This window comes from Aythya fuligula, chromosome 2 (assembly GCF_009819795.1).
Source record: "Aythya fuligula isolate bAytFul2 chromosome 2, bAytFul2.pri, whole genome shotgun sequence".
NCBI lineage: Eukaryota > Metazoa > Chordata > Aves > Anseriformes > Anatidae > Aythya > Aythya fuligula.
In genome coordinates this window covers 159,313,585-159,341,057 of record NC_045560.1, presented here as the reverse complement: position 1 = coordinate 159,341,057, position 27,473 = coordinate 159,313,585, and the positions used below count along the sequence as shown (strand labels likewise).

Sequence of the window (27,473 nt, the reverse complement as noted above, 5' to 3'; positions counted from 1 at the left end):
GTGCTGCCTGCACTGCTTGCTCCTCAGCAGGGCCAGGGTCCCAGCTATCCCATACAGAGGTGGTCTGTCCCTCTGTAGCTCTTCTGGGGCTGCCAGTTGTGCTGCCCATAGCTCCTGCTTTGTGGTTTCTGCCTGATCCCATTGGTGGCAGTCTCTGACCCATCTGCTATGAGTGCTGACCCCACATTTCCCTATCCTTTGTCAGTGCCCATGTGAGTCTGGCAGGAAGTGACAGCCACAAGCCCTCCCCTGCCCTCCCTAAAATCTCCCTCCCCCCTCCCCCCAGGAATGCTCCACTGGGCAAAAACATTCTGAGTGAAGTAGTAGTTGAGACAGGAAAGAGTTTAACCAGGAGACTACCATGTTCCACACACAGGTTCATCACCACTCTTTCCTGTCCATAACTGTATTGCATGGAGAGCCAATTCTCAGAAGAGCTCAGGTTGCATTTTCCATAGGAGGTAGAGCTTAGTTATCTTCTGGGGCAGGTAGTGCTAGTGGTCCTGGTGGTGTCTCTTCTTTCCCTGTGGGCCTGTGACGACAGTGGTGGTGATGGTGATCTTGTTCACAGTCAGCCCCCCTGTGCCATAAGTGTCAAGATGTGCCTCTCGTTTGTACTCTGAGACTTGCTTGGTGGAGAGGAGCTCCCATACTGACACCCTCTGCTCCTGGAATGGGCCAAATGTAATGTAGGAGCCCTCAGTCTGGAGGAGATCCACTGTCTGCTGGGGAAGGGTTGCAAGTTTCCCTTCTTTGCTGTCAATTGCAATGCTGCTGATGGTGCTGATGAGTTCCTGAATGGGGAGTGTTCCGGCACAGTACAGCTCCAGAAGCTCCTGCCTTTTGTCCTCAGAGATGTAGTCAGAGAAGAGCAGGTCCCACACAGAGACTTGCCTCCCCTGGAACTCATCCACTGCCATCTCAACTGTGGTGGACTTCAGGGTTTCTTCCCAGGTCCTGTCCTCTTGCAGGTGGTGGGTGTGCTCAGCTTCAGTGACTGTTGTCTCTGCCCTTGAACTACTCTCATGTGCTGATTGCGCTGCTCTTGCTTCCTCTGCCTTGGTTACAATAGTGCTGACAACAGTTTTCACCTGCTCAAGGGTTAACTCTCCTGCCTGGTACAGCTCTAGCAGCTCCTTTCTGTTCTCCTCAGGGATATACTTTGAGTGGAGCAAGTCCCACACAGAGACCTTATGGCCCTGAAACTCTCCAGCCTCCATGTCGACAACTGTGTTTTTCAAGGCAGTTTCCCATGGTTCTTCTTTGGAGGAGACAGCATCCTTCTCTTCTGCCGCTGGCACAGTGTCCTTGTTGGAAGTCTTCACTGCAATTAGGAATTTCCTGCCTGTAGATTTTTTTTTCTTAATGAGGGTGGTGACAACAGTTATCATCTGCTCCAAGGCCAGTGTCCCAGTACAGTACAGCTCCAGAAGCTCCTGCCTTTTGTCCTCAGAGATGTAATCAGAGAAGAGCAGGTCCCATACAGAGACTTGCCTCCCCTGGAACTCATCCACTGCCATCTCAACTGTGGTGGACTTCAGGGTTTCTTCCCAGGTCCTGTCCTCTTGCAGGTGGTGGGTGTGCTCAGCTTCAGTGACTGTTGTCTCTGCCCTTGAACTACTCTCATGTGCTGATTGTGCTGCTCTTGCTTCCTCTGCCTTGGTTACAATAGTGCTGACAACAGTTTTCACCTGCTCAAGGGTTAACTCTCCTGCCTGGTACAGCTCTAGCAGTTCCTTTCTGTTCTCCTCAGGGATATACTTTGAGTGGAGCAAGTCCCACACAGAGACCTTATGGCCCTGAAACTCTCCAGCCTCCATGTTAACAACTGTGTTTTTCAAGGCTGTTTCCCATGGTTCTTCTTTGGAGGAGACAGCATCCTTCTCTCCTGCCACTGGCACAGTGTCTTTGTTGGAAGTCTTCACTGAAATTAGGAATTTCCTGCCTGTAGATTCTTTTTTCTTAATGAGGGTGGTGACAACAGTTATCATCTTCTCCAGGGTTAATACCCTTCCATGGTAGAGCTCCAGAAGTTCCTGCCTTTTGTCCTCAGAGATGTAATCAGAGAAGAGCAGGTCCCACACAGAGAACTCACCAGCTGGCATGTCAATGGTGGTAGACTTCAAGACGTTATCTAGTTGTGCATCTTGTGCTGAAACATCATCTCCATTTTCCTCTGCCCTTGTCACCACCTTCTGTGGACTTCTGGTATTCGCTGCAAGTGTGGTATTGGCAGTTTCTGTCTTGTTGATCGTGGTGGTGACGGCAGTAGCCACCTGTTCTGTGGTCAGTATGCCAGCTCTGTACAGCTCCAGCAGCTCCTGCCGCTTCCCTTGAGGGATGTATTTGGAAAAGAGCAGGTCCAGCAAGGAAACATTTTGTCCCTGGAACTCACCAGCAGTGACATAGATGGTCGCAGACTTTAATGACTTTCTCAACTGCTGATCCTGGGAGTGTGTATCCTGTACTGGTTGTGGTGATCCCACCTCACAGCTGGGTGTTACTGTGGATGAGCTCAGATCCCGGTTTCCTGTTTCTGCCTTGGTGATGATGGCAGTGAGAGTGGCAATCATTTCGGGGATGGTCACCGTCCCCACCTTATATTTCCTCAGCAGCTCCTCTCTCTGGCGATCAGAGATGTAGCGAGAGAAGAGGAGCTCCCAGACGGTGACGCTCTGGCCCTGGAAGAGCCCCACGCTGACGGTGGTGCGGGCAGCCTGCAGGGCTTTGCGGGCGTCCTTGTTCAGCTGGTAGAGCACCGAGCCCTTGTCCATCACTTGGAGCATGAGCAGCCCCGTGTCCGGGTCGGGCACGCAGCGGCGGAGGAGCTGTGTATAAGTGAGGTTTTCATGCGTGTTGGGGTCAAAACAACTTCTTGTTTGATTCTTGTGGTTCAGAAGAAACTGGCACATCTCCTGGTCAAAGTAGCCTCGCTGGTAGGCCACCTCCACAGGGAGGCGGTGTCTGTTGATGGGGTCGATGATGCCGCCGGTGGCGATCTGGGCCTCGAGCAGGCGGATAGCGTGCTCCTTGACTATGAACTCGTTCTTCATGGCCTGGAAGAGGGAGATCTTGTGTCCCGTGTATGGCTCTGTGTACCCTGTCACGGCTCCCTCTGCTGACAGAAGCTTCTCATAAAAATCTCTGCCTATAAGTCCTGCAGTCAGTGCCTCTTTCACCGATAGCTTGGCATTCCTCACGGGGTCAGTGAGGAACCCTGAGGCAGCCTGTGCCTCCAGCAGCACCAGGGCCGTACCTGGCGTCAGGAGCCCCCTCATCATGGCCTCATAGATGCTCATCTTCTTATTCTTGGCCTGGATGAAGACACCAGCTATGAAGTTACTCCCACCACCACACATCTCCATGTGTTCACTTCCAATCAAGTTGCTTCCTGTGTTGCTTGACTCGTTGTTCTGAAGGGGTCCACTCATGTTGTCTCTGGGCAACAGTCCTGCTGCTGTGGAGCACTGTGTTTGTCTGAGGAGAGAGAAAGAGAAGACTTGGTGAGACACAGGTTCTTGAGCAGGTCTCGTGGTGTGTATGAAGATAAGCCATCTCTCTGGATGTAGCAGCAGGAATCCAGAGAGAAGCGGGAAGCAGGAACTGGGGCATTGCTACTGACCCTCTTTCTCAGCAGCAGTCTCAGGGTGAGCTCCCACTCAAACAGCGGGCGATAACTCTCTGGAAGCAGTAGTGACAGCCCAGCTGGGGTGTTTGCCCTGTGTTTGGCTGTACAGCATGCTCTGCACCTCCCAGCTGCAGTGTCTGGCTCTACACATCTCCATGCAGCTGGATGTCTTTGCACTGAGATGCTGCAGTGTCATGAGAAAGCTTGGTACCTATCCCATACTCAGAAAAACTGACTACAGCTTTTCTCCAAAAAAATTTTTTTTTTTCCTCAGCACTCAGTTTTTCTCTTCCAAAACTGAGTGCTGATGCCACAGGCATGCTCACACTGCTCTGTGGCCCGCATTAATGTTTAACTGCACGTGGGGATCATCTGTGGGATGGCTGGGTGGCCCATGCCAAACACCATTCTGGGGACCATTCTAACCAGTTCCAGTGCCTGGGGACACGGGCGTGGTCAATGGGAAGGTTTGTTTGGCTGCGTGCTGTCTCCACAGCAGGGCAGGGGTGCTGTCTCCAGATATTTAGGGGAACTACTGTAGGAACAACACGATGGTAAAGACTGATCTTGCTGGCTTAACCCTCTGGCATGCAGGGACCGCATGGGCTGTGTTTGCCCCAGACCACCCTCTACTAACCACCACAGTCTTCCATCCATGGATCTGTGCAGTTGTGGCTGTGAGTCTGGGTCTGGTGTCAGCCTCTGCAACATCCCGAGGTAATGACAGCAGTGATTTAATCATACTTTGCAGAGAAAGTCTTTTCACTAGCAGCTCCTAGACCCTGTGCTTCAGGAGGTAGTGAATGGTCATTCTTTGTTTTAGCTAATTGTTATGTAGGTAAAGCGGAAGATAAAATTATGTATATCTATCTACATATATATGTGAAATTACAGAGTTGTGGTGGACTAAGAGCCAATACCTCAGGAAGCCTGCTGTAAGTGGCTGCTTGCAGTGGTTTCTCCCATTCATATAGGTACTTAGCAATTACTGTGACGAGTCACAGTCAGTTTAGCGGGTACCCCCAGATATAAAAGCAGCACTGCCAACCAAGATACCAGTTATGCTGTCTGAAATGTGCTAGAGGAAGGTGGCTGTGCTCTTGAGCAGACATCTGAACAACAATGCAGAGTCTGACCAAGGGTCGGTGTAGCCCAGGGTCTCGTTTCCATCTTGAGCTATAAGTGGACATCAGGGGAAGAGTGAAAATGAGGCAATATATATAACATTTACTTGTTTTCTGTGGTAATCTCTAACTGCTTTTAGCACAGTGGATTTCATAAACTGGATGCCTTTTGAGTCTGCTTAGCAATTCTTGAGGGATCTCTGCCATGCAGTCCCCTGGTTTCTTTTGGAAGCCCTGTAAACTTTCAGCATCCCCAGTATCATGTGGTGATGAGGCCACAGTCTTGTAAAAATGGCAAAAACAAACCCCAAAACATTTCTTTGGGAACACCCATCTCCCATAAAGCTACAGTGACTGATGTTAATGATATGTTTAACTCATTAATTATCAAGGTCACAGCTTAATTCCCTGACTGTTTACCTAACTGATCTAAAAGCCTCTGAGTCATTGCTTTTGATACATTTAAATATTGGATTGATGCAGGTGTAGATGGATCATGCTGCAAGAGAGCTGGATCCCAGCAGCTGCAGACCAGCCCCTGCCTTTCTCATGTGGGTACTCTGGCCCACCTTGGGGCTCTGGCCCTAGAGAGCAGCTTCTTTTCACTCTCTTGCCTCCACTGAGGCAGCCCTCGCAGGGTGGTGGGCTCGTTGTGCCGCCTGCTCGGGTGGCACTCGGTGCAGGGCAAGGCAGAGTGCCGGTGTCACGCCCTGGAGCAGGCGACACCTATATAGGACACAGATGTCGTGTGAACACCCTATTCTGGAGAGACATTGCCCAACGGCAGGCTGTCATTAGCTCGTCTCTAATCAGGCCTCCTGATGCCGGGGCTTGGCTGCACACGCAGCTCCCGGGGCAGGAGCTGGCTGTCCTTTCAAGCTGTCACAGCAGCCCAGCCCAAGAGGCCCCGGTGGAAGAGGTTTTCCAGCTGGGGTGAGCAGGGGTGGCCTGGCTCTGCCATGGTCCCGAGCCCTACCTGCACCCCAGGGAGCGTGAGCGTGTCGGCACAGCCCCCAGCCCGGTGCTCGCCTCGCGGGCTCCCGCTGTTGGGCTCCCAGCCGAGACCCACCACGCCAGTCGGCACCGTCTCCTGCGGGCTCGGGCAGGTCCCACGGCTCCGGCTGCCTCCCTCCCGTGTCCCAGAGTCCTGACCCGCTCAGCTCTAGCGCAGAGGATGCAAAACGCGTTGCACGGAGCAGTGGCTCCATTCAGCCCTGGCATCCAGCCGCTCTGTCGCTTTGTCCCTTCTTAGAAAGGCCCACCTCATGCCTGGAGACCTCCTGTGTAACCAAGCCCCGGGCTTCAGCAGCTGCCCTCTGAATGGTAGGTTTTAGGGTAGAGGCAAGGTCTCCGCATCCCTTGCAGGCATCTAGTATGTACATGGAGCATGCAAGGCAGGAGTTGTGCTAGGCTGTGTGGTGGCCCCAGTGCCCCCTCTGGACAGGCTGTGTCCTACCTGCTGGACACGAATCCAGAGCGGCTTGCTCACCAGCAGGCTCCGGTCCTCCTCCTCCTCCTCCCGCCGCCTCTCAGCCAGGATGAGCAGCCAAGGCAGGTGCCTAATTTAAATCCTTCGCTTCCCCGCCCCTGGGGATGACACACCAGCCCTGCCCTGTGCTACAAGCCAGCCAGTATACATCCGACCACCCCAGTGAGACGATGCCTTTGCAGTGTCACAGCAGCCCCTGTCCTGGGAGCCCAGCGGGGGTGGCAGGGTCTGGGGCAGGGGGACAGTGACTGGTTACACTGCAAGATGTGGGGTGCGTCTGTGGTGGGAGCTTGGGTGAATGTGGCCATGGAGGATGCAGGGGCACGGTGCAGCTTCTGGACTCTGACACCACCATCTCCTGACAGGTGCCCAGCACGATTGCTCAGGGACTGCTCTGCCTGGGGTCCCAGATGCCTTGGAGGTCTCTGCACATCTGGGCTTGTTCAGCCTGCCTTGGCTGAGTCCTTTGGCTGGGGTAGGGAGCTGCAGCCACCTCCTGCGGCTCTCTCTGCTCCCGTGGGGGACAGAGATCGAGCCTGTCCCCTGATGGGGTTGTGAACTGGACCATACAGGCACAGGAGCTCCTTGCAGCAGGTGGATTTGGGTGGCCAGTTCCTGGGGCCAAAGCAGCTCCAGGATGGAAAGCTCTCAGAATCACAGAATGGTTGAAATTGGAAGGGTCCTCTGGAGGTCATCTGGTCCTTCCCCTCTGCTCAAGCAGGGCCACCTAGAGCAGGTTGCCTAGGACCATGTCCAGGTGGGTTTTGAAGACCTCCGCGGAGCAAGACTCCACAACCTGTCAGGGCAGCCTGTTCCAGTGCTCCATCACCCTCATGCTCCTGGTGTGCAGGGGGAGCCAGCCCAATGCCTGGCCAGCGGCTCTCCGGGAGCTCAGGGTGCCTGGTTGACTGCTTGCTTGCAGAGAACTCCAGCTGGCTGGCAGGGCAGGCTGCTGGCTCTGGCCAGCTTTGGGCTGAGTTGGGCTGAAGCAGTCCCGTGTTTGGGCCATGTCCCATCAGACCACAGCCACAGCTCCGGTGAACAGGCTTACCCAGTGCCCACTTTTAGCACAAGGGTGGTTTTGGTTGGGTTGTTCTGGTGTGTAATTGTGCAGCTGAGTACGTGCTCAGGTGCTGGTTGTGGCTGTGGCTGTGTGCACCTGTGACTGTATATGTGCTCACGTAAACCTGCACGTGTGACCGTGCCTCTGATGTGTGTGACTGTATGTGCTCAAGTAACTCGGTGTTGGCACATGTAACTGTGCGTGTGCAAGGGAGAGCACACGCGTGCTCACGCATCTATGCCCGTGTGAGCTGGCACATGCAGCTGCACACGTGTGTGCTGGTGTGACCCTGTGTGGGTGTGTGTGAGTTGGTGCCCCTGCGCGGAGGAGGTGTTGCCTGCCCCTGCCCTTCGTTCCCTGGCTGTCCTGCTTTGGGTGCACATTCCTACCTGCGTAGGTGCTTGCCAGACTGGATGATCAGCACACGAATGCATTTTCCCTCTGACTCACCGAGATCAGTTTGGCTGTGGGGAGCACACCTGGGCAGGAGGTCCCTCTGCTCTTGGGGATGAAGGTGGACACAGGACCTGTTTCCGTCGTCTTTACTCACCCCTCAGAAGCCCTTCCTTGCCTGACATCTGTTTTCAGCCTGCGTTATGTTGGCTAGAGTTACTGATGCCACAAGTATGTTGCTAACTGCATTTCTCTGTAGGTTTTAAGGTTCAGCTGTTTGAGATGGGCTACAGGAAAGGCTTTGTTCTGGGCTGCATCCTTGGCACAAGCTGAGTGTAAGGGGTGCAAAGGGTGCCTGTGCCAGGAAGGAGGATCCCATTTCTCCTCTCTCAGCATCCTGCTCTGTGCAGCAAGGACCCCATGCACAAGCCTGGCTGGGTGGGTACCAGCAGGCAGTGTTAAGTTGCTCTGCTCTGTGGTCCTCCTGCACTCCCCAGACACCACTCAGCACTGACCGCAGCCATGCAGCGTGCTCCCCTGAGCTGTCCCAGTGACACTAGGCCACTATCTGGAGCTGGCCCAGCTTGTTTAGACACCTCTGAAGTGCTGGCAGTTGGCGGCTTCCCTTGATGATGTGTTACTTTGCATTTGTCAGAACAGAGGCTATGATTTATCTCGCCACAGTGGACGCCTCCTGCGGAGCTGAAGCCCAGGCTCCCGTTATAGCCATGGAGAGCACGCCAGGATACTCACCCAAGTCCAGAGCATGACTACTCTGACCACTTGAACACATCTGCTGTAGGACGTGTCCACAAAGCAACCACCAGCTGCATGGACCTGCTCCACCTTGGCTGCCCAGGGCAGCTGGGCGACCTACAGTGCACACAAGCATCAGATACAGTGAATCAGCCCTGAATGTCACCTCCTGGTCACAGGTACCAGGTGGCTTACACAGAGTTGTATCTCTTGGAAACGATGGTGCCTCACTGGGACCCCATTCCCAGCTTGTTCCCTCATTAGCAGAGAGCAGGATGACTCTTCCCTGAATGAGGACCGAGTATTTTATCCTAACTACTAGTCTGTTTCTGAGACATGATGAAACTGTTTCATTTCAACCCTGAAGCAATTTATTTCTTCCAGGACATGTTCTAAGGCACTACCCAAGGCTGTTTGAAGATGGGTTAAGTGAGCTGATCTCTGCTGTATTTTGTATTGTCTCCAGAGAGGTATTTCCCCAGGGGCTGTTGAAGAGGAAGGGTGCCCACAAGGCAGACGTTCCTGTATCCCATGGGTGACGCTGGCACTTGCACACCTTTCCCAGGGAAAGGGAATACAGCACAGGCAATGCTGAGCCTCTCACCTTCATAAATTCCAACCCCTGTGATGCAGAACTGAAACCCTGCTCCTCCTGGTTGAGGCTGCATGTGTGCTGCATACCAGACCTCGGTCCCATCTAGTTCACTCGCTGCTTTGGCTACCCGCTGTTAGACACAGTCATGTTCCTTCTGGCCTTCAGCATCGTCTTTGTGGCTTGAGCTCAAATTCCCTCAGCCCCACTCCCAAAGCTGCCATGCATGGGTGTGTTAAAGGCATGGGGATGCAGGGCCTGGCTGGAGTACTGTGCAGCCAGTGCCCAGGTGTGCACAACTGTGCTGTCTCCAGACCTGCCTCCATCCCTCCCCCCTGCTCCTGGGGCTTGTAATTAGCCTTGAGATTTGAAGGAAGGCTGCTGTCTTTCTGTCTGCTGCCTTGGAGCATCACCAGCATCCTACCAGGTGACGCTGATGTCACGGGGCCTGCTTCTCATTCTCCTGAAGCTGTTCCTCAGGCCCGTTCCCAGTCTGCCCCTGGTCCTGGAGACATTTCAGCGAGGATGCCTTTCAGGACACCCCCTGCACTGGGTTGTGGCTGCTCTAGGTCCATTGTGAGGCAGATGGCACGGTCTATCCTAGCAGTGCACATTCTGTGAATAGCAATAGGACCTTTTAGCAAGTGAAAGCACTAGAACACAACCTACAAATAATCTGGGAATAGTGTTCTTGCTGAGCAATGCCGATTGTTTTACCCATTCCATCTAACTTTTCTGAAAGGCAGCTGCAAGCTGACACTGTACCTCTTGTAATTTGCATATTAGCACAAGGCTTTGGATCGGGCTGCAGTTCCTAGTTTGGTTTACAAGCCAAAATACAGTGACTTCCCATTTCACATGCCTGTAGTGCCAGGAGCTGGATGTTTGTGAGAATGGAGATGAAACTGCTCAAGCTGTCTTGAGAGGAATGCTGACTTCTCGCTTGGCTTCAGGCCTGGGTGTTAACTGACCTGCAGTCGCCCTTCCCAGACAGCCTGACTAGAAGCTTGGAGCTGCCTGGGCGTCAGGGCGCTGTCACTTGCACGCTACAGGCCCATTACCCAGCCAGCATTTCTGGATATACCGCACTCTGGACTCTGGCACAGGGCTCTTTGGAGACAACACCTCCTTGTCACCCACCTGACAGACGGCTGCTGTCCTCCCTTCAGCCAGGGGCTCAGGCAGGCAGCATGCGAGCTGCTGTGGGAGAAGCTGGGAAAAGTGCAGCAGTGGCTGCAGATGGGGTCTGCCCTGGGCAGGGGGACCCAATCCCGCCTGCCAAGTCCTGGCCGTGCTGCGGCACCCCCAGTACGCTGTGCCTCTGTGCCTGAGGAGAGTGAGGGGCTTCGAGGCACCGCACATCCTGTGCTTGGGGACAGGGCAGGAAGGTGACAGCATCACCACCTGGGGAGAGTTTGTGTCGTGTCAGGATCTGTGCATGTGGCGCTGGATTGCCATGTCCCCCACGCAGCTGCAGCCAGCTCTATCTGATTGTATACAGCTGCCTGGTAAGTAAAGAAAACCCATGTGAGTGTGCAGGGCTCAGGTGGTGCCTGAAACCGCAGCATCTGCTGCCTCCACCTCTAAGTGCCCCTCGCTGCAGTTCTATGGAAAGCAAGGCCGGGGCGCAGCCCCATGGGATGCTCTGTGCCCGCAGTGCAGCACCGCGCTGCTCCGTGACTCACCGGCCGGTCCTGCAGCTTCCCTGCAGCCTGGCGTGGAGGCACCTGGGCCCGGGTATCACAGCCGTGGCCTGGCCTCGCCTGCCGGAAGGTGTAGGTGTCCTTGGCTGAAGCAGCCACGAACCACATCAGAGAGCTTTGGCAACGGGGTGTTTGGGGAATGTTGTTTTCCTGCAGCATTTGATTTGGGAAACCTCCTCTGCCAGGGCTCAGGTGCTGACACAACTCCCTCCCCGCCAGTCCCTGCAGTCACGCAGCCCTGGATGTAACGCTGCTGGTGCACAGCAGTCCCCAGACGCTGGCAGAGGGTGACACCCAGCAGCCAACAGCCTCCTGCCTGACGTGGAGAGGGCAGGGCCCTCCTGCTGCAACCACACACGGGCAGCCTCTGCACGCAGCAGGGGACAATATTAGCAAAGAAAACCAGACCCACGGTGTGGAGCTCTCACACCAGGATTCCCTGCGGCAGAGGTGCCTGGAGGCGCAGAGCCGCCCATGCTCTCCTGCCTGGTGTGGGGCTGGCGTGGGACCTGCAGAGCCACGTGAGCTGGCAGTGCTGGACCCCCAGGGAGCTGGGCTGAGCAATGTAGGAAAGAATACAAAAGAATTGTCCCACGCTACTCAGTGCTGGTGCAACCTCACCTCGAGTACTGCATACAGTTTTGGGTGCCACAATATAAGGACATAAAACTATTAGGGAGCATCCAAAGGAGGGCTATGAAGATGGTGAAGGGTCTCGAGGGTAAGACAAGAGGAGTGGCTGAGGTCCCTTGTTTTGTTGAGACCAGAGAAGAGCAGGCTGACGGGAGGCCTCACAATGGTCTGCAGCTTCCTCATGAGGGGCGTGGAGGGGCAGGTGCTGAGCTTTTCCTTCTGGTGACCAACAACAGAACCCAAGGGAACGGCATGGAGCTGTGACGGGAGGGTCAGGCTGGGTGTTAGGAACAGGCTACTGAGAGGGTGACTGGGCACTGGGACAGGCTGCCCAGCGACGTGGTCATGGTACTGAGCCTGTCGCTTTTAAAGAAGACAATGCCCTGGGGCACGTGGTTTGATTTTTGGGTGGTTCTGTGTGGAGCCAGGAGCTGGACTCAATGATCCTTGTGGATCCCTCCCAGCTTAGGAGATTCTCTGATTCTATGTGCTCTTTTAACAACCGCAATGAACCGGCCAAACCCAGCACTGAAGGGATGGGCACAGGGAGCAACCATAGGCAAACAGAAAAGACAAAAATCCTTTTTATTCTGGCTTGGAGATAAGCGGTTGCACAACTGTGTACTCTGTGGGAAAGAAACTGAAGCATCTTTCATCCAGACACGTGATTCCTGGGAAACGGGGATCAGCGAGCATTTCGCTGGTGCTTCAGGCCACCTGGCCTGTGGCAGGGCAGGGAGGACAATAATCCCCAGGGTGGTTGGGGTGGTGCCAGCAGTGTACAGCCGCTGCTTCCTGACACCTTTCCAGAGAACTTGCTTATCTTTTGACTCCCCAGCTTCCTGGCATAAGGGTTTTGCTCTGTGGCTCCTGGGCACATTGGGGGTATACATGCTGATGGAGTGGCCCAGGTCCCCATCCCATGCTCCTGTTGTCTTCTGAGGGCGTGTGTGGAGATGGCACAAAGATCCAGCTCTGGTGGGGGCTGCAGGGCGCCTTGGCATGCCACAGACTTGCAGAGCAGAGCCTTGGCCATGAGGGATGTCTGCAGAGCTGGCCTTGGGCACTGGGGGATGCGCAGAGCTGAATGCAGCTGGTGGGGTCTGCCCTGCTCTGCTGCCCTTCTCCGAGAGCAAGCGTCTGTCCATGGGCACAGGCGATGGATGGTGGTGCCTGGCAGAACAGCCTGCTAAGAGCACCTGGGGAAAGCTGCGACGTAGACAGTGGGATCGAGTGCACCCTCAGCAAATTCGCAGATGACACACCAAGCTGAGTGGTGTGGTTGATAACGATAGAAGGAAGGGATGCCATCTGAAGGGACCTGGACAGGCTTGAAAAGTGGGCCCATGTGAACGTAATGAGGTTCAACAAGTCTAAATGCAGGGTGTTGCACTTGGGCTGGGGCAATCCCGGAAAGGAGTACAGACTGGGAGAAGAACCTATTGAGAGGAGCCCTACAGAGAAGGACTTGGGGGTTCTGTTGGACGAAAAGCTTGACATAAGTTGTCAGTGTGCACTTGCAGCCCAGAAGGCCAACTGTGTCCTGGGCTGCATCAACAGAGGGGTGACCAGCAGGGGAGGGAGGTGGTTGTCCCCCTCTGCTCTGCCCTCGTGAGGCCTCACCTGGAGCCTTGTGTCCAGGTCTGGAGCCCCCAGCACAAGAAGGATGTGGGGCTGCTAGAGAGGGCCCAGAGGAGGGCCACGAAGATGATCAAGGGGCTGGAGCGCCTCTCTGGGAAGACAGCTGAGAGAGCTGGGGCTGTTCAGCCTGGAGAAGAGAAGGCTCCGGGGTGACCTCACTGCTGTCTTTCAGTACTTGAAGGGGGCTTATAAAAAAAGTGGAGAGTAACTCTTTGCTCAATCAGATATTGACAGGATGAGGGGGAATGGTGTTAAACTAAAAGACTAAAAGATTTAGATTAGAGGTTAGGAGGAAATTCTTTGCTCACAGGGTGGCGAGGCACTGGAACAGGTTGTCCAGAGAAGCTGTGGATACCCCATCCCTGGAGGTGTTCAAGACCAGGTTGGATGATGCCCTGGGCAACCTGATCTAGTGGGTGGCATCCCTGCTATGGCAGGGGGCTTGGAACTGGGTGATCTTTGAGGGCCCTTCTAACCCAAGCCATTCTATGATTCTCTGATTCTTTCCCTGTTCTCTGCTCCATCCCTAATCTTAACATGTGAGTTACTCTGGCTGTTGCTGAGCACACATCAAATACTCTGTTACAATTCTTGCTGCTGAGCTGCAACAGTTCAGAGCTGGGTATGTGCACAGCAGGGCTGCTTCTCCCCATTTGTGCATTTTCACCTATGTTGAACATAATCTGCCTTTTTTATTCCGCTCACTGTATGTTGTTTGGTCTTCCAGCAGTCTTTGCAGCTGGCACATGTCTTTACTAACCTGAATAACTTAATACTATCTGCTCCCTTGCTGTTCACAGCATTTCCCAGCCTGTGTCTGCATGTGTTAAGCAGCCTTGCTCCCAGCACGCGCTTCCCCCTCCCAACACACGCAGTTCCACTGCTGGCTCCCTTGCTAAGAGGCCTTGCCTTGCCTTACCTTTCTTCAGATCTTGCAGCAATTTCCTTAACCCAGCAGCAATTGCCACAGTTTGACTGTGTGCAGAAATCTCCCTGTTGCTTCTTCACAACCCAGTTCTTAGGGGAAATAGTAAATATGCATTACCTGCTTGCCTGCTGTGTGTAATTTATATTTCTATGCCCCTTTTATGTCTCCACTCAGAGTCTGCCCTCCCTTCTGCCTGCAGAAGACACTGTTTACCCAGCTCAGTCCTGGCACAGAGGGGCCCTCCTGTCTGGATGCTCACCTTGCCCCCTCCCAGTTCCGCAGTGTCAGCCTGCATGGGGATTTCAGGGCTCTGTGTTGGTCTGTATCATCATTTTGTCTGATCTAGCTCTATGCTCTCCCTGATGAACACCCTCCTCTGCTGTTCCTCTGCACTTCCTACTTCAGCATTACAGTGCCTTCCTGGTGAGCCTCCTCCCAACAAGCCCATGGCATGCTGAGCTATAAAATATCCCCTTGACAGTGTGTCACTTCGAGTAAATTGCAGCATTTCCTGTGTTTCGATGTGCTCATAATTAAGGTGGTGGCAAGTTCAATTGCAGTTAAATCAGCCCAGAGCACAGGTCTGCATTTCCACTATGCTGCAGCCAGCTTTGTCCAGTGTCAGAGCCTACACTGAGCATGTAACAACAGTGCAAGCCCGTACTGATACCTCCCTGATTGTGTCTCCCATCTCCAAGTAAACTGTGGCTCAGGAACCTCCTGGGACTGAGTATTTCCATGCATTTAATAGCCCACTCCCAGTAATTTGTCCCATGACTTTTTGAGTCCATGCGACTCTCTGGACTACGCAGCAGTTTATGGTAAGGAGTTCCACAGCTAATCTACATTTTCTTTCACCTATCAGCTACAAAAACCGTGGTGAGAACTTGATTTTTTAAGGATGCACCTGAGTTAATTAAGGCAAATAGCCAAAGACAATGAATCTAAGGTTTATATGTTTCCTTTTATTAAGCAGTAGTAGAATTATTCAGTACTGAACTGTATGGCACAGTGGTCCAGAGGCTGTCTCTACTCCAGAAACATGCACGTGGGCTGCATTTGAAGGGAGGAAAAGTCAGCTCAGGACATGGAATGGCAAAGGAAGATGAGAAACGTACCGAAGGAAACAGCTGGAGGTAGCAGCTTCTGTACCACCAGCTCCCCTTACTGCTGGCTGCATACAGGGACAGCGTTGGCTACAAGTACAGAAAGACAACATATGCTACTGTTTCTCAGCTCTTGCATGGATCCCACAAAACAACTCTCTCTAGAGGCTCTCAGGAGAGCTGGACAACTGAAGGCAGGAAAAGCAAAAAACTTGGGTGATTTGATTGTACACATCAGAGAGAGACCAAACCACTCCCAGTTAAGGGTATATGTGGTTTAGAGCCCTCCAGAAATATTGGATGGACTGAGGCAGTAACAGCAAACACAGATAACGGATACGAGCCCAGTAACACTTAACATTGGCCTGACATGATGCCTACATGGAAACGTGTTCTCCATGCAGGAGGCAGGCAAGCAAAACTAAAACTATGGCAATGTCACATTGATCTTCTAAAAAAAAATGTTTCCCATATGTAAAGATATAGAAGAAAGAATGAATAAAATTTCATTTCTCATTACACCTAATACAAAGACATCCTTATATCTAAAGAAAGATAAAGGAAAAAGTACAACATCTTGCACCAAAATGACTGGACATAAGCCAGGCTGATTCATGAATTCCAGTTAAATTATAGAAGACAATGGATTAAAAAGCTATAAAGTAATGCTCAGATGAGTCACGTAAATACCGTAACTGCTGTACAAACATTACAAAACATCAAAGAGAAGAAGGAAATACTCTACAAGCAATAAAAAAAGAAAAAAGAATATATTAAAAAAATGAAAAAAATGCCAGCAGCAAAAAAAGTCCCAACAAAGAAAAAATTCATCACCAATGAAATAACACGGAAAAAAAGTAGAGGGTATTATGATTAATTAGAGAAAATATTAAGGAAATAAAGATTAGAGTCTGGGTCAAGAACGCAGCGGCGCAGGAGCTGCATGTAGGTGAGGTTCTCGTGCGTGTTGGGGTCGAAGAAGCCCTTGGTGTCGTCGCTGGGGTCGGAGAGGATCTGGTTCATCTCCTGGTCAAAGTAGCCGCGCTTGTAGGCAGCTTCGACGGGGAGGCGGTGGCTGTGCACGGGGTCGATGATGCCGCCGGTGGCGATCTGGGCCTCGAGCAGGCGGATGCCGTGCTCCTTGACGATGAGCTCCTTCTTCATGGCCTGGAAGAGGGAGATCTGGTCGCCGCTGTAGGGGTCGGTGTAGCCCGTCACGGCCCTCTCGGCCGACAGCAGCTTCTCGTGCAGCTCGCTGCCCACCAGCCCGGACGACACGGCCTCGTCCACGGAGAGCTTCTGGTTGCTGAGCGGGTCGACGAGGAAGCCGGTGGCAGCCTGCGCCTCCAGCAGCACCAGGGCCGTGCCCTGCCTCAGGATGCCCTTCCACATGGCCTGGTAGATGCTCATCTTCTCCATCTTGGCCGGGTCGGCCTTGGACGGCACCAGCACGCCGGCGATGCAGCCCGTGCCGTCCAGGTAGCGCTTGACGGAGGCCATTTCCGTCACCTGCTGCACCGTCTTGGAGCCCTGCACCAGGTCGGCCAGCGTGTCCTTGTCGATGATGCCCGAGTCCAGCAGGTCCGAGGCGGTCACCTGCCGCCTGAGGCCCGTGAATTTCACCTTGCTGCTCTGCTCCACCGCCTCCTGGATGAGGCCGCTGAGGAGCCTCGCCAGCTCGTCCAGCGCCAGGCTGCCGTCGCGCACCTTCCCCAGCAGCTCCTGCCTCTTCGCCTCGCAGACGTACTTGGAGAAGAGGAGCTCCCACAGGGAGACCTTCCTGCCGTGGAAGCCGCCCGCCGAGACCTCGACGCTGTGGGACGTCAGGGCCCGCTCCAGCTCCAGCTCCCGCTCGCGCTCGCGCTCGCGCTCCCGCCGGGAGCCCGCGGCCTCGCCGTTCTCAGCCGGCGCCGGGGCCTCCCGCTGCGTCGGCTTGCGGGCCAGGGCGGCGCCGTGGCCCTGGCCCTCGGCCCCGGTGATGATGGCGGTGAGGAGGGTGATCATCTCGGAGATGGCCAGCGTCCCCGCCTTGTACTTGCGCAGGAGGTCCTGGCGCCGGTGCTCGGGGATGTAGCGAGAGAAGAGGAGCTCCCAGACGGTGACGCTCTGGCCCTGGAAGAGCCCCACGCTGACGGTGGTGCGGGCAGCCTGCAGGGCTTTGCGGGCGTCCTCGCTCAGCTGGTAGAGCACCGAGCCCTTGTCCATCAGCTGCAGCATGAGCAGCCCCGTGTCCGGGTCGGGCACGCAGCGGCGCAGGAGCTGCATGTAGGTGAGGTTCTCGTGCGTGTTGGGGTCGAAGAAGCCCTTGGTGTCGTCGCTGGGGTCGGAGAGGATCTGGTTCATCTCCTGGTCAAAGTAGCCGCGCTTGTAGGCAGCTTCGACGGGGAGGCGGTGGCTGTGCACGGGGTCGATGATGCCGCCGGTGGCGATCTGGGCCTCGAGCAGGCGGATGCCGTGCTCCTTGACGATGAGCTCCTTCTTCATGGCCTGGAAGAGGGAGATCTGGTCGCCGCTGTAGGGGTCGGTGTAGCCCGTCACGGCCCTCTCGGCCGACAGCAGCTTCTCGTGCAGCTCGCTGCCCACCAGCCCGGACGACACGGCCTCGTCCACGGAGAGCTTCTGGTTGCTGAGCGGGTCGACGAGGAAGCCGGTGGCAGCCTGCGCCTCCAGCAGCACCAGGGCCGTGCCCTGCCTCAGGATGCCCTTCCACATGGCCTGGTAGATGCTCATCTTCTCCATCTTGGCCGGGTCGGCCTTGGACGGCACCAGCATGCCGGCGATGCAGCCCGTGCCGTCCAGGTAGCGCTTGACGGAGGCCATTTCCGTCACCTGCTGCACCGTCTTGGAGCCCTGCACCAGGTCGGCCAGCGTGTCCTTGTCGATGATGCCCGAGTCCAGCAGGTCCGAGGCGGTCACCTGCCGCCTGAGGCCCGTGAATTTCACCTTGCTGCTCTGCTCCACCGCCTCCTGGATGAGGCCGCTGAGGAGCCTCGCCAGCTCGTCCAGCGCCAGGCTGCCGTCGCGCACCTTCCCCAGCAGCTCCTGCCTCTTCGCCTCGCAGACGTACTTGGAGAAGAGGAGCTCCCACAGGGAGACCTTCCTGCCGTGGAAGCCGCCCGCCGAGACCTCGACGCTGTGGGACGTCAGGGCCCGCTCCAGCTCCAGCTCCCGGCTCGCGCTCGCGCTCCCGCCGGGAGCCCGCGGCCTCGCCGTTCTCAGCCGGCGCCGGGGCCTCCCGCTGCGTCGGCTTGCGGGCCAGGGCGGCGCCGTGGCCCTGGCCCTCGGCCCCGGTGATGATGGCGGTGAGGAGGGTGATCATCTCGGAGATGGCCAGCGTCCCCGCCTTGTACTTGCGCAGGAGGTCCTGGCGCCGGTGCTCGGGGATGTAGCGAGAGAAGAGGAGCTCCCAGACGGTGACGCTCTGGCCCTGGAAGAGCCCCACGCTGACGGTGGTGCGGGCAGCCTGCAGGGCTTTGCGGGCGTCCTCGCTCAGCTGGTAGAGCACCGAGCCCTTGTCCATCAGCTGCAGCATGAGCAGCCCCGTGTCCGGGTCGGGCACGCAGCGGCGCAGGAGCTGCATGTAGGTGAGGTTCTCGTGCGTGTTGGGGTCGAAGAAGCCCTTGGTGTCGTCGCTGGGGTCGGAGAGGATCTGGTTCATCTCCTGGTCAAAGTAGCCGCGCTTGTAGGCAGCTTCGACGGGGAGGCGGTGGCTGTGCACGGGGTCGATGATGCCGCCGGTGGCGATCTGGGCCTCGAGCAGGCGGATGCCGTGCTCCTTGACGATGAGCTCCTTCTTCATGGCCTGGAAGAGGGAGATCTGGTCGCCGCTGTAGGGGTCGGTGTAGCCCGTCACGGCCCTCTCGGCCGACAGCAGCTTCTCGTGCAGCTCGCTGCCCACCAGCCCGGACGACACGGCCTCGTCCACGGAGAGCTTCTGGTTGCTGAGCGGGTCGACGAGGAAGCCGGTGGCAGCCTGCGCCTCCAGCAGCACCAGGGCCGTGCCCTGCCTCAGGATGCCCTTCCACATGGCCTGGTAGATGCTCATCTTCTCCATCTTGGCCGGGTCGGCCTTGGACGGCACCAGCACGCCGGCGATGCAGCCCGTGCCGTCCAGGTAGCGCTTGACGGAGGCCATTTCCGTCACCTGCTGCACCGTCTTGGAGCCCTGCACCAGGTCGGCCAGCGTGTCCTTGTCGATGATGCCCGAGTCCAGCAGGTCCGAGGCGGTCACCTGCCGCCTGAGGCCCGTGAATTTCACCTTGCTGCTCTGCTCCACCGCCTCCTGGATGAGGCCGCTGAGGAGCCTCGCCAGCTCGTCCAGCGCCAGGCTGCCGTCGCGCACCTTCCCCAGCAGCTCCTGCCTCTTCGCCTCGCAGACGTACTTGGAGAAGAGGAGCTCCCACAGGGAGACCTTCCTGCCGTGGAAGCCGCCCGCCGAGACCTCGACGCTGTGGGACGTCAGGGCCCGCTCCAGCTCCAGCTCCCGCTCGCGCTCGCGCTCGCGCTCCCGCCGGGAGCCCGCGGCCTCGCCGTTCTCAGCCGGCGCCGGGGCCTCCCGCTGCGTCGGCTTGCGGGCCAGGGCGGCGCCGTGGCCCTGGCCCTCGGCCCCGGTGATGATGGCGGTGAGGAGGGTGATCATCTCGGAGATGGCCAGCGTCCCCGCCTTGTACTTGCGCAGGAGGTCCTGGCGCCGGTGCTCGGGGATGTAGCGAGAGAAGAGGAGCTCCCAGACGGTGACGCTCTGGCCCTGGAAGAGCCCCACGCTGACGGTGGTGCGGGCAGCCTGCAGGGCTTTGCGGGCGTCCTCGCTCAGCTGGTAGAGCACCGAGCCCTTGTCCATCAGCTGCAGCATGAGCAGCCCCGTGTCCGGGTCGGGCACGCAGCGGCGCAGGAGCTGCATGTAGGTGAGGTTCTCGTGCGTGTTGGGGTCGAAGAAGCCCTTGGTGTCGTCGCTGGGGTCGGAGAGGATCTGGTTCATCTCCTGGTCAAAGTAGCCGCGCTTGTAGGCAGCTTCGACGGGGAGGCGGTGGCTGTGCACGGGGTCGATGATGCCGCCGGTGGCGATCTGGGCCTCGAGCAGGCGGATGCCGTGCTCCTTGACGATGAGCTCCTTCTTCATGGCCTGGAAGAGGGAGATCTGGTCGCCGCTGTAGGGGTCGGTGTAGCCCGTCACGGCCCTCTCGGCCGACAGCAGCTTCTCGTGCAGCTCGCTGCCCACCAGCCCGGACGACACGGCCTCGTCCACGGAGAGCTTCTGGTTGCTGAGCGGGTCGACGAGGAAGCCGGTGGCAGCCTGCGCCTCCAGCAGCACCAGGGCCGTGCCCTGCCTCAGGATGCCCTTCCACATGGCCTGGTAGATGCTCATCTTCTCCATCTTGGCCGGGTCGGCCTTGGACGGCACCAGCATGCCGGCGATGCAGCCCGTGCCGTCCAGGTAGCGCTTGACGGAGGCCATTTCCGTCACCTGCTGCACCGTCTTGGAGCCCTGCACCAGGTCGGCCAGCGTGTCCTTGTCGATGATGCCCGAGTCCAGCAGGTCCGAGGCGGTCACCTGCCGCCTGAGGCCCGTGAATTTCACCTTGCTGCTCTGCTCCACCGCCTCCTGGATGAGGCCGCTGAGGAGCCTCGCCAGCTCGTCCAGCGCCAGGCTGCCGTCGCGCACCTTCCCCAGCAGCTCCTGCCTCTTCGCCTCGCAGACGTACTTGGAGAAGAGGAGCTCCCACAGGGAGACCTTCCTGCCGTGGAAGCCGCCCGCCGAGACCTCGACGCTGTGGGACGTCAGGGCCCGCTCCAGCTCCAGCTCCCGCTCGCGCTCGCGCTCCCGCCGGGAGCCCGCGGCCTCGCCGTTCTCAGCCGGCGCCGGGGCCTCCCGCTGCGTCGGCTTGCGGGCCAGGGCGGCGCCGTGGCCCTGGCCCTCGGCCCCGGTGATGATGGCGGTGAGGAGGGTGATCATCTCGGAGATGGCCAGCGTCCCCGCCTTGTACTTGCGCAGGAGGTCCTGGCGCCGGTGCTCGGGGATGTAGCGAGAGAAGAGGAGCTCCCAGACGGTGACGCTCTGGCCCTGGAAGAGCCCCACGCTGACGGTGGTGCGGGCAGCCTGCAGGGCTTTGCGGGCGTCCTCGCTCAGCTGGTAGAGCACCGAGCCCTTGTCCATCAGCTGCAGCATGAGCAGCCCCGTGTCCGGGTCGGGCACGCAGCGGCGCAGGAGCTGCATGTAGGTGAGGTTCTCGTGCGTGTTGGGGTCGAAGAAGCCCTTGGTGTCGTCGCTGGGGTCGGAGAGGATCTGGTTCATCTCCTGGTCAAAGTAGCCGCGCTTGTAGGCAGCTTCGACGGGGAGGCGGTGGCTGTGCACGGGGTCGATGATGCCGCCGGTGGCGATCTGGGCCTCGAGCAGGCGGATGCCGTGCTCCTTGACGATGAGCTCCTTCTTCATGGCCTGGAAGAGGGAGATCTGGTCGCCGCTGTAGGGGTCGGTGTAGCCCGTCACGGCCCTCTCGGCCGACAGCAGCTTCTCGTGCAGCTCGCTGCCCACCAGCCCGGACGACACGGCCTCGTCCACGGAGAGCTTCTGGTTGCTGAGCGGGTCGACGAGGAAGCCGGTGGCAGCCTGCGCCTCCAGCAGCACCAGGGCCGTGCCCTGCCTCAGGATGCCCTTCCACATGGCCTGGTAGATGCTCATCTTCTCCATCTTGGCCGGGTCGGCCTTGGACGGCACCAGCACGCCGGCGATGCAGCCCGTGCCGTCCAGGTAGCGCTTGACGGAGGCCATTTCCGTCACCTGCTGCACCGTCTTGGAGCCCTGCACCAGGTCGGCCAGCGTGTCCTTGTCGATGATGCCCGAGTCCAGCAGGTCCGAGGCGGTCACCTGCCGCCTGAGGCCCGTGAATTTCACCTTGCTGCTCTGCTCCACCGCCTCCTGGATGAGGCCGCTGAGGAGCCTCGCCAGCTCGTCCAGCGCCAGGCTGCCGTCGCGCACCTTCCCCAGCAGCTCCTGCCTCTTCGCCTCGCAGACGTACTTGGAGAAGAGGAGCTCCCACAGGGAGACCTTCCTGCCGTGGAAGCCGCCCGCCGAGACCTCGACGCTGTGGGACGTCAGGGCCCGCTCCAGCTCCAGCTCCCGCTCGCGCTCGCGCTCCCGCCGGGAGCCCGCGGCCTCGCCGTTCTCAGCCGGCGCCGGGGCCTCCCGCTGCGTCGGCTTGCGGGCCAGGGCGGCGCCGTGGCCCTGGCCCTCGGCCCCGGTGATGATGGCAGTGAGGAGGGTGATCATCTCGGAGATGGCCAGCGTCCCCGCCTTGTACTTGCGCAGGAGGTCCTGGCGCCGGTGCTCGGGGATGTAGCGAGAGAAGAGGAGCTCCCAGACGGTGACGCTCTGGCCCTGGAAGAGCCCCACGCTGACGGTGGTGCGGGCAGCCTGCAGGGCTTTGCGGGCGTCCTCGCTCAGCTGGTAGAGCACCGAGCCCTTGTCCATCAGCTGCAGCATGAGCAGCCCCGTGTCCGGGTCGGGCACGCAGCGGCGCAGGAGCTGCATGTAGGTGAGGTTCTCGTGCGTGTTGGGGTCGAAGAAGCCCTTGGTGTCGTCGCTGGGGTCGGAGAGGATCTGGTTCATCTCCTGGTCAAAGTAGCCGCGCTTGTAGGCAGCTTCGACGGGGAGGCGGTGGCTGTGCACGGGGTCGATGATGCCGCCGGTGGCGATCTGGGCCTCGAGCAGGCGGATGCCGTGCTCCTTGACGATGAGCTCCTTCTTCATGGCCTGGAAGAGGGAGATCTGGTCGCCGCTGTAGGGGTCGGTGTAGCCCGTCACGGCCCTCTCGGCCGACAGCAGCTTCTCGTGCAGCTCGCTGCCCACCAGCCCGGACGACACGGCCTCGTCCACGGAGAGCTTCTGGTTGCTGAGCGGGTCGACGAGGAAGCCGGTGGCAGCCTGCGCCTCCAGCAGCACCAGGGCCGTGCCCTGCCTCAGGATGCCCTTCCACATGGCCTGGTAGATGCTCATCTTCTCCATCTTGGCCGGGTCGGCCTTGGACGGCACCAGCATGCCGGCGATGCAGCCCGTGCCGTCCAGGTAGCGCTTGACGGAGGCCATTTCCGTCACCTGCTGCACCGTCTTGGAGCCCTGCACCAGGTCGGCCAGCGTGTCCTTGTCGATGATGCCCGAGTCCAGCAGGTCCGAGGCGGTCACCTGCCGCCTGAGGCCCGTGAATTTCACCTTGCTGCTCTGCTCCACCGCCTCCTGGATGAGGCCGCTGAGGAGCCTCGCCAGCTCGTCCAGCGCCAGGCTGCCGTCGCGCACCTTCCCCAGCAGCTCCTGCCTCTTCGCCTCGCAGACGTACTTGGAGAAGAGGAGCTCCCACAGGGAGACCTTCCTGCCGTGGAAGCCGCCCGCCGAGACCTCGACGCTGTGGGACGTCAGGGCCCGCTCCAGCTCCAGCTCCCGCTCGCGCTCGCGCTCCCGCCGGGAGCCCGCGGCCTCGCCGTTCTCAGCCGGCGCCGGGGCCTCCCGCTGCGTCGGCTTGCGGGCCAGGGCGGCGCCGTGGCCCTGGCCCTCGGCCCCGGTGATGATGGCGGTGAGGAGGGTGATCATCTCGGAGATGGCCAGCGTCCCCGCCTTGTACTTGCGCAGGAGGTCCTGGCGCCGGTGCTCGGGGATGTAGCGAGAGAAGAGGAGCTCCCAGACGGTGACGCTCTGGCCCTGGAAGAGCCCCACGCTGACGGTGGTGCGGGCAGCCTGCAGGGCTTTGCGGGCGTCCTCGCTCAGCTGGTAGAGCACCGAGCCCTTGTCCATCAGCTGCAGCATGAGCAGCCCCGTGTCCGGGTCGGGCACGCAGCGGCGCAGGAGCTGCATGTAGGTGAGGTTCTCGTGCGTGTTGGGGTCGAAGAAGCCCTTGGTGTCGTCGCTGGGGTCGGAGAGGATCTGGTTCATCTCCTGGTCAAAGTAGCCGCGCTTGTAGGCAGCTTCGACGGGGAGGCGGTGGCTGTGCACGGGGTCGATGATGCCGCCGGTGGCGATCTGGGCCTCGAGCAGGCGGATGCCGTGCTCCTTGACGATGAGCTCCTTCTTCATGGCCTGGAAGAGGGAGATCTGGTCGCCGCTGTAGGGGTCGGTGTAGCCCGTCACGGCCCTCTCGGCCGACAGCAGCTTCTCGTGCAGCTCGCTGCCCACCAGCCCGGACGACACGGCCTCGTCCACGGAGAGCTTCTGGTTGCTGAGCGGGTCGACGAGGAAGCCGGTGGCAGCCTGCGCCTCCAGCAGCACCAGGGCCGTGCCCTGCCTCAGGATGCCCTTCCACATGGCCTGGTAGATGCTCATCTTCTCCATCTTGGCCGGGTCGGCCTTGGACGGCACCAGCACGCCGGCGATGCAGCCCGTGCCGTCCAGGTAGCGCTTGACGGAGGCCATTTCCGTCACCTGCTGCACCGTCTTGGAGCCCTGCACCAGGTCGGCCAGCGTGTCCTTGTCGATGATGCCCGAGTCCAGCAGGTCCGAGGCGGTCACCTGCCGCCTGAGGCCCGTGAATTTCACCTTGCTGCTCTGCTCCACCGCCTCCTGGATGAGGCCGCTGAGGAGCCTCGCCAGCTCGTCCAGCGCCAGGCTGCCGTCGCGCACCTTCCCCAGCAGCTCCTGCCTCTTCGCCTCGCAGACGTACTTGGAGAAGAGGAGCTCCCACAGGGAGACCTTCCTGCCGTGGAAGCCGCCCGCCGAGACCTCGACGCTGTGGGACGTCAGGGCCCGCTCCAGCTCCAGCTCCCGCTCGCGCTCGCGCTCCCGCCGGGAGCCCGCGGCCTCGCCGTTCTCAGCCGGCGCCGGGGCCTCCCGCTGCGTCGGCTTGCGGGCCAGGGCGGCGCCGTGGCCCTGGCCCTCGGCCCCGGTGATGATGGCGGTGAGGAGGGTGATCATCTCGGAGATGGCCAGCGTCCCCGCCTTGTACTTGCGCAGGAGGTCCTGGCGCCGGTGCTCGGGGATGTAGCGAGAGAAGAGGAGCTCCCAGACGGTGACGCTCTGGCCCTGGAAGAGCCCCACGCTGACGGTGGTGCGGGCAGCCTGCAGGGCTTTGCGGGCGTCCTCGCTCAGCTGGTAGAGCACCGAGCCCTTGTCCATCAGCTGCAGCATGAGCAGCCCCGTGTCCGGGTCGGGCACGCAGCGGCGCAGGAGCTGCATGTAGGTGAGGTTCTCGTGCGTGTTGGGGTCGAAGAAGCCCTTGGTGTCGTCGCTGGGGTCGGAGAGGATCTGGTTCATCTCCTGGTCAAAGTAGCCGCGCTTGTAGGCAGCTTCGACGGGGAGGCGGTGGCTGTGCACGGGGTCGATGATGCCGCCGGTGGCGATCTGGGCCTCGAGCAGGCGGATGCCGTGCTCCTTGACGATGAGCTCCTTCTTCATGGCCTGGAAGAGGGAGATCTGGTCGCCGCTGTAGGGGTCGGTGTAGCCCGTCACGGCCCTCTCGGCCGACAGCAGCTTCTCGTGCAGCTCGCTGCCCACCAGCCCGGACGACACGGCCTCGTCCACGGAGAGCTTCTGGTTGCTGAGCGGGTCGACGAGGAAGCCGGTGGCAGCCTGCGCCTCCAGCAGCACCAGGGCCGTGCCCTGCCTCAGGATGCCCTTCCACATGGCCTGGTAGATGCTCATCTTCTCCATCTTGGCCGGGTCGGCCTTGGACGGCACCAGCACGCCGGCGATGCAGCCCGTGCCGTCCAGGTAGCGCTTGACGGAGGCCATTTCCGTCACCTGCTGCACCGTCTTGGAGCCCTGCACCAGGTCGGCCAGCGTGTCCTTGTCGATGATGCCCGAGTCCAGCAGGTCCGAGGCGGTCACCTGCCGCCTGAGGCCCGTGAATTTCACCTTGCTGCTCTGCTCCACCGCCTCCTGGATGAGGCCGCTGAGGAGCCTCGCCAGCTCGTCCAGCGCCAGGCTGCCGTCGCGCACCTTCCCCAGCAGCTCCTGCCTCTTCGCCTCGCAGACGTACTTGGAGAAGAGGAGCTCCCACAGGGAGACCTTCCTGCCGTGGAAGCCGCCCGCCGAGACCTCGACGCTGTGGGACGTCAGGGCCCGCTCCAGCTCCAGCTCCCGCTCGCGCTCGCGCTCCCGCCGGGAGCCCGCGGCCTCGCCGTTCTCAGCCGGCGCCGGGGCCTCCCGCTGCGTCGGCTTGCGGGCCAGGGCGGCGCCGTGGCCCTGGCCCTCGGCCCCGGTGATGATGGCGGTGAGGAGGGTGATCATCTCGGAGATGGCCAGCGTCCCCGCCTTGTACTTGCGCAGGAGGTCCTGGCGCCGGTGCTCGGGGATGTAGCGAGAGAAGAGGAGCTCCCAGACGGTGACGCTCTGGCCCTGGAAGAGCCCCACGCTGACGGTGGTGCGGGCAGCCTGCAGGGCTTTGCGGGCGTCCTCGCTCAGCTGGTAGAGCACCGAGCCCTTGTCCATCAGCTGCAGCATGAGCAGCCCCGTGTCCGGGTCGGGCACGCAGCGGCGCAGGAGCTGCATGTAGGTGAGGTTCTCGTGCGTGTTGGGGTCGAAGAAGCCCTTGGTGTCGTCGCTGGGGTCGGAGAGGATCTGGTTCATCTCCTGGTCAAAGTAGCCGCGCTTGTAGGCAGCTTCGACGGGGAGGCGGTGGCTGTGCACGGGGTCGATGATGCCGCCGGTGGCGATCTGGGCCTCGAGCAGGCGGATGCCGTGCTCCTTGACGATGAGCTCCTTCTTCATGGCCTGGAAGAGGGAGATCTGGTCGCCGCTGTAGGGGTCGGTGTAGCCCGTCACGGCCCTCTCGGCCGACAGCAGCTTCTCGTGCAGCTCGCTGCCCACCAGCCCGGACGACACGGCCTCGTCCACGGAGAGCTTCTGGTTGCTGAGCGGGTCGACGAGGAAGCCGGTGGCAGCCTGCGCCTCCAGCAGCACCAGGGCCGTGCCCTGCCTCAGGATGCCCTTCCACATGGCCTGGTAGATGCTCATCTTCTCCATCTTGGCCGGGTCGGCCTTGGACGGCACCAGCACGCCGGCGATGCAGCCCGTGCCGTCCAGGTAGCGCTTGACGGAGGCCATTTCCGTCACCTGCTGCACCGTCTTGGAGCCCTGCACCAGGTCGGCCAGCGTGTCCTTGTCGATGATGCCCGAGTCCAGCAGGTCCGAGGCGGTCACCTGCCGCCTGAGGCCCGTGAATTTCACCTTGCTGCTCTGCTCCACCGCCTCCTGGATGAGGCCGCTGAGGAGCCTCGCCAGCTCGTCCAGCGCCAGGCTGCCGTCGCGCACCTTCCCCAGCAGCTCCTGCCTCTTCGCCTCGCAGACGTACTTGGAGAAGAGGAGCTCCCACAGGGAGACCTTCCTGCCGTGGAAGCCGCCCGCCGAGACCTCGACGCTGTGGGACGTCAGGGCCCGCTCCAGCTCCAGCTCCCGCTCGCGCTCGCGCTCGCGCTCCCGCCGGGAGCCCGCGGCCT

The 27,473-nt window shown here is 59.3% G+C and overlaps 1 protein-coding gene across 1 annotated transcript in view; it reads right to left on the bottom strand.

Moving 5' to 3' along the window:
• Positions 1-15,856: 15,856 nt before the first annotated feature.
• The window catches only part of LOC116485703 (epiplakin-like), a 28,359-nt gene continuing 16,742 nt past the window's right edge, over positions 15,857-27,473 (bottom strand). Inside the window, 2 exon segments of the mRNA XM_032181196.1 lie at positions 15,857-18,189; positions 18,236-27,274. Of these exon segments, the coding sequence (XP_032037087.1) occupies positions 15,930-18,189; positions 18,236-27,274 (11,299 nt within the window). The 3' untranslated portion in view covers positions 15,857-15,929.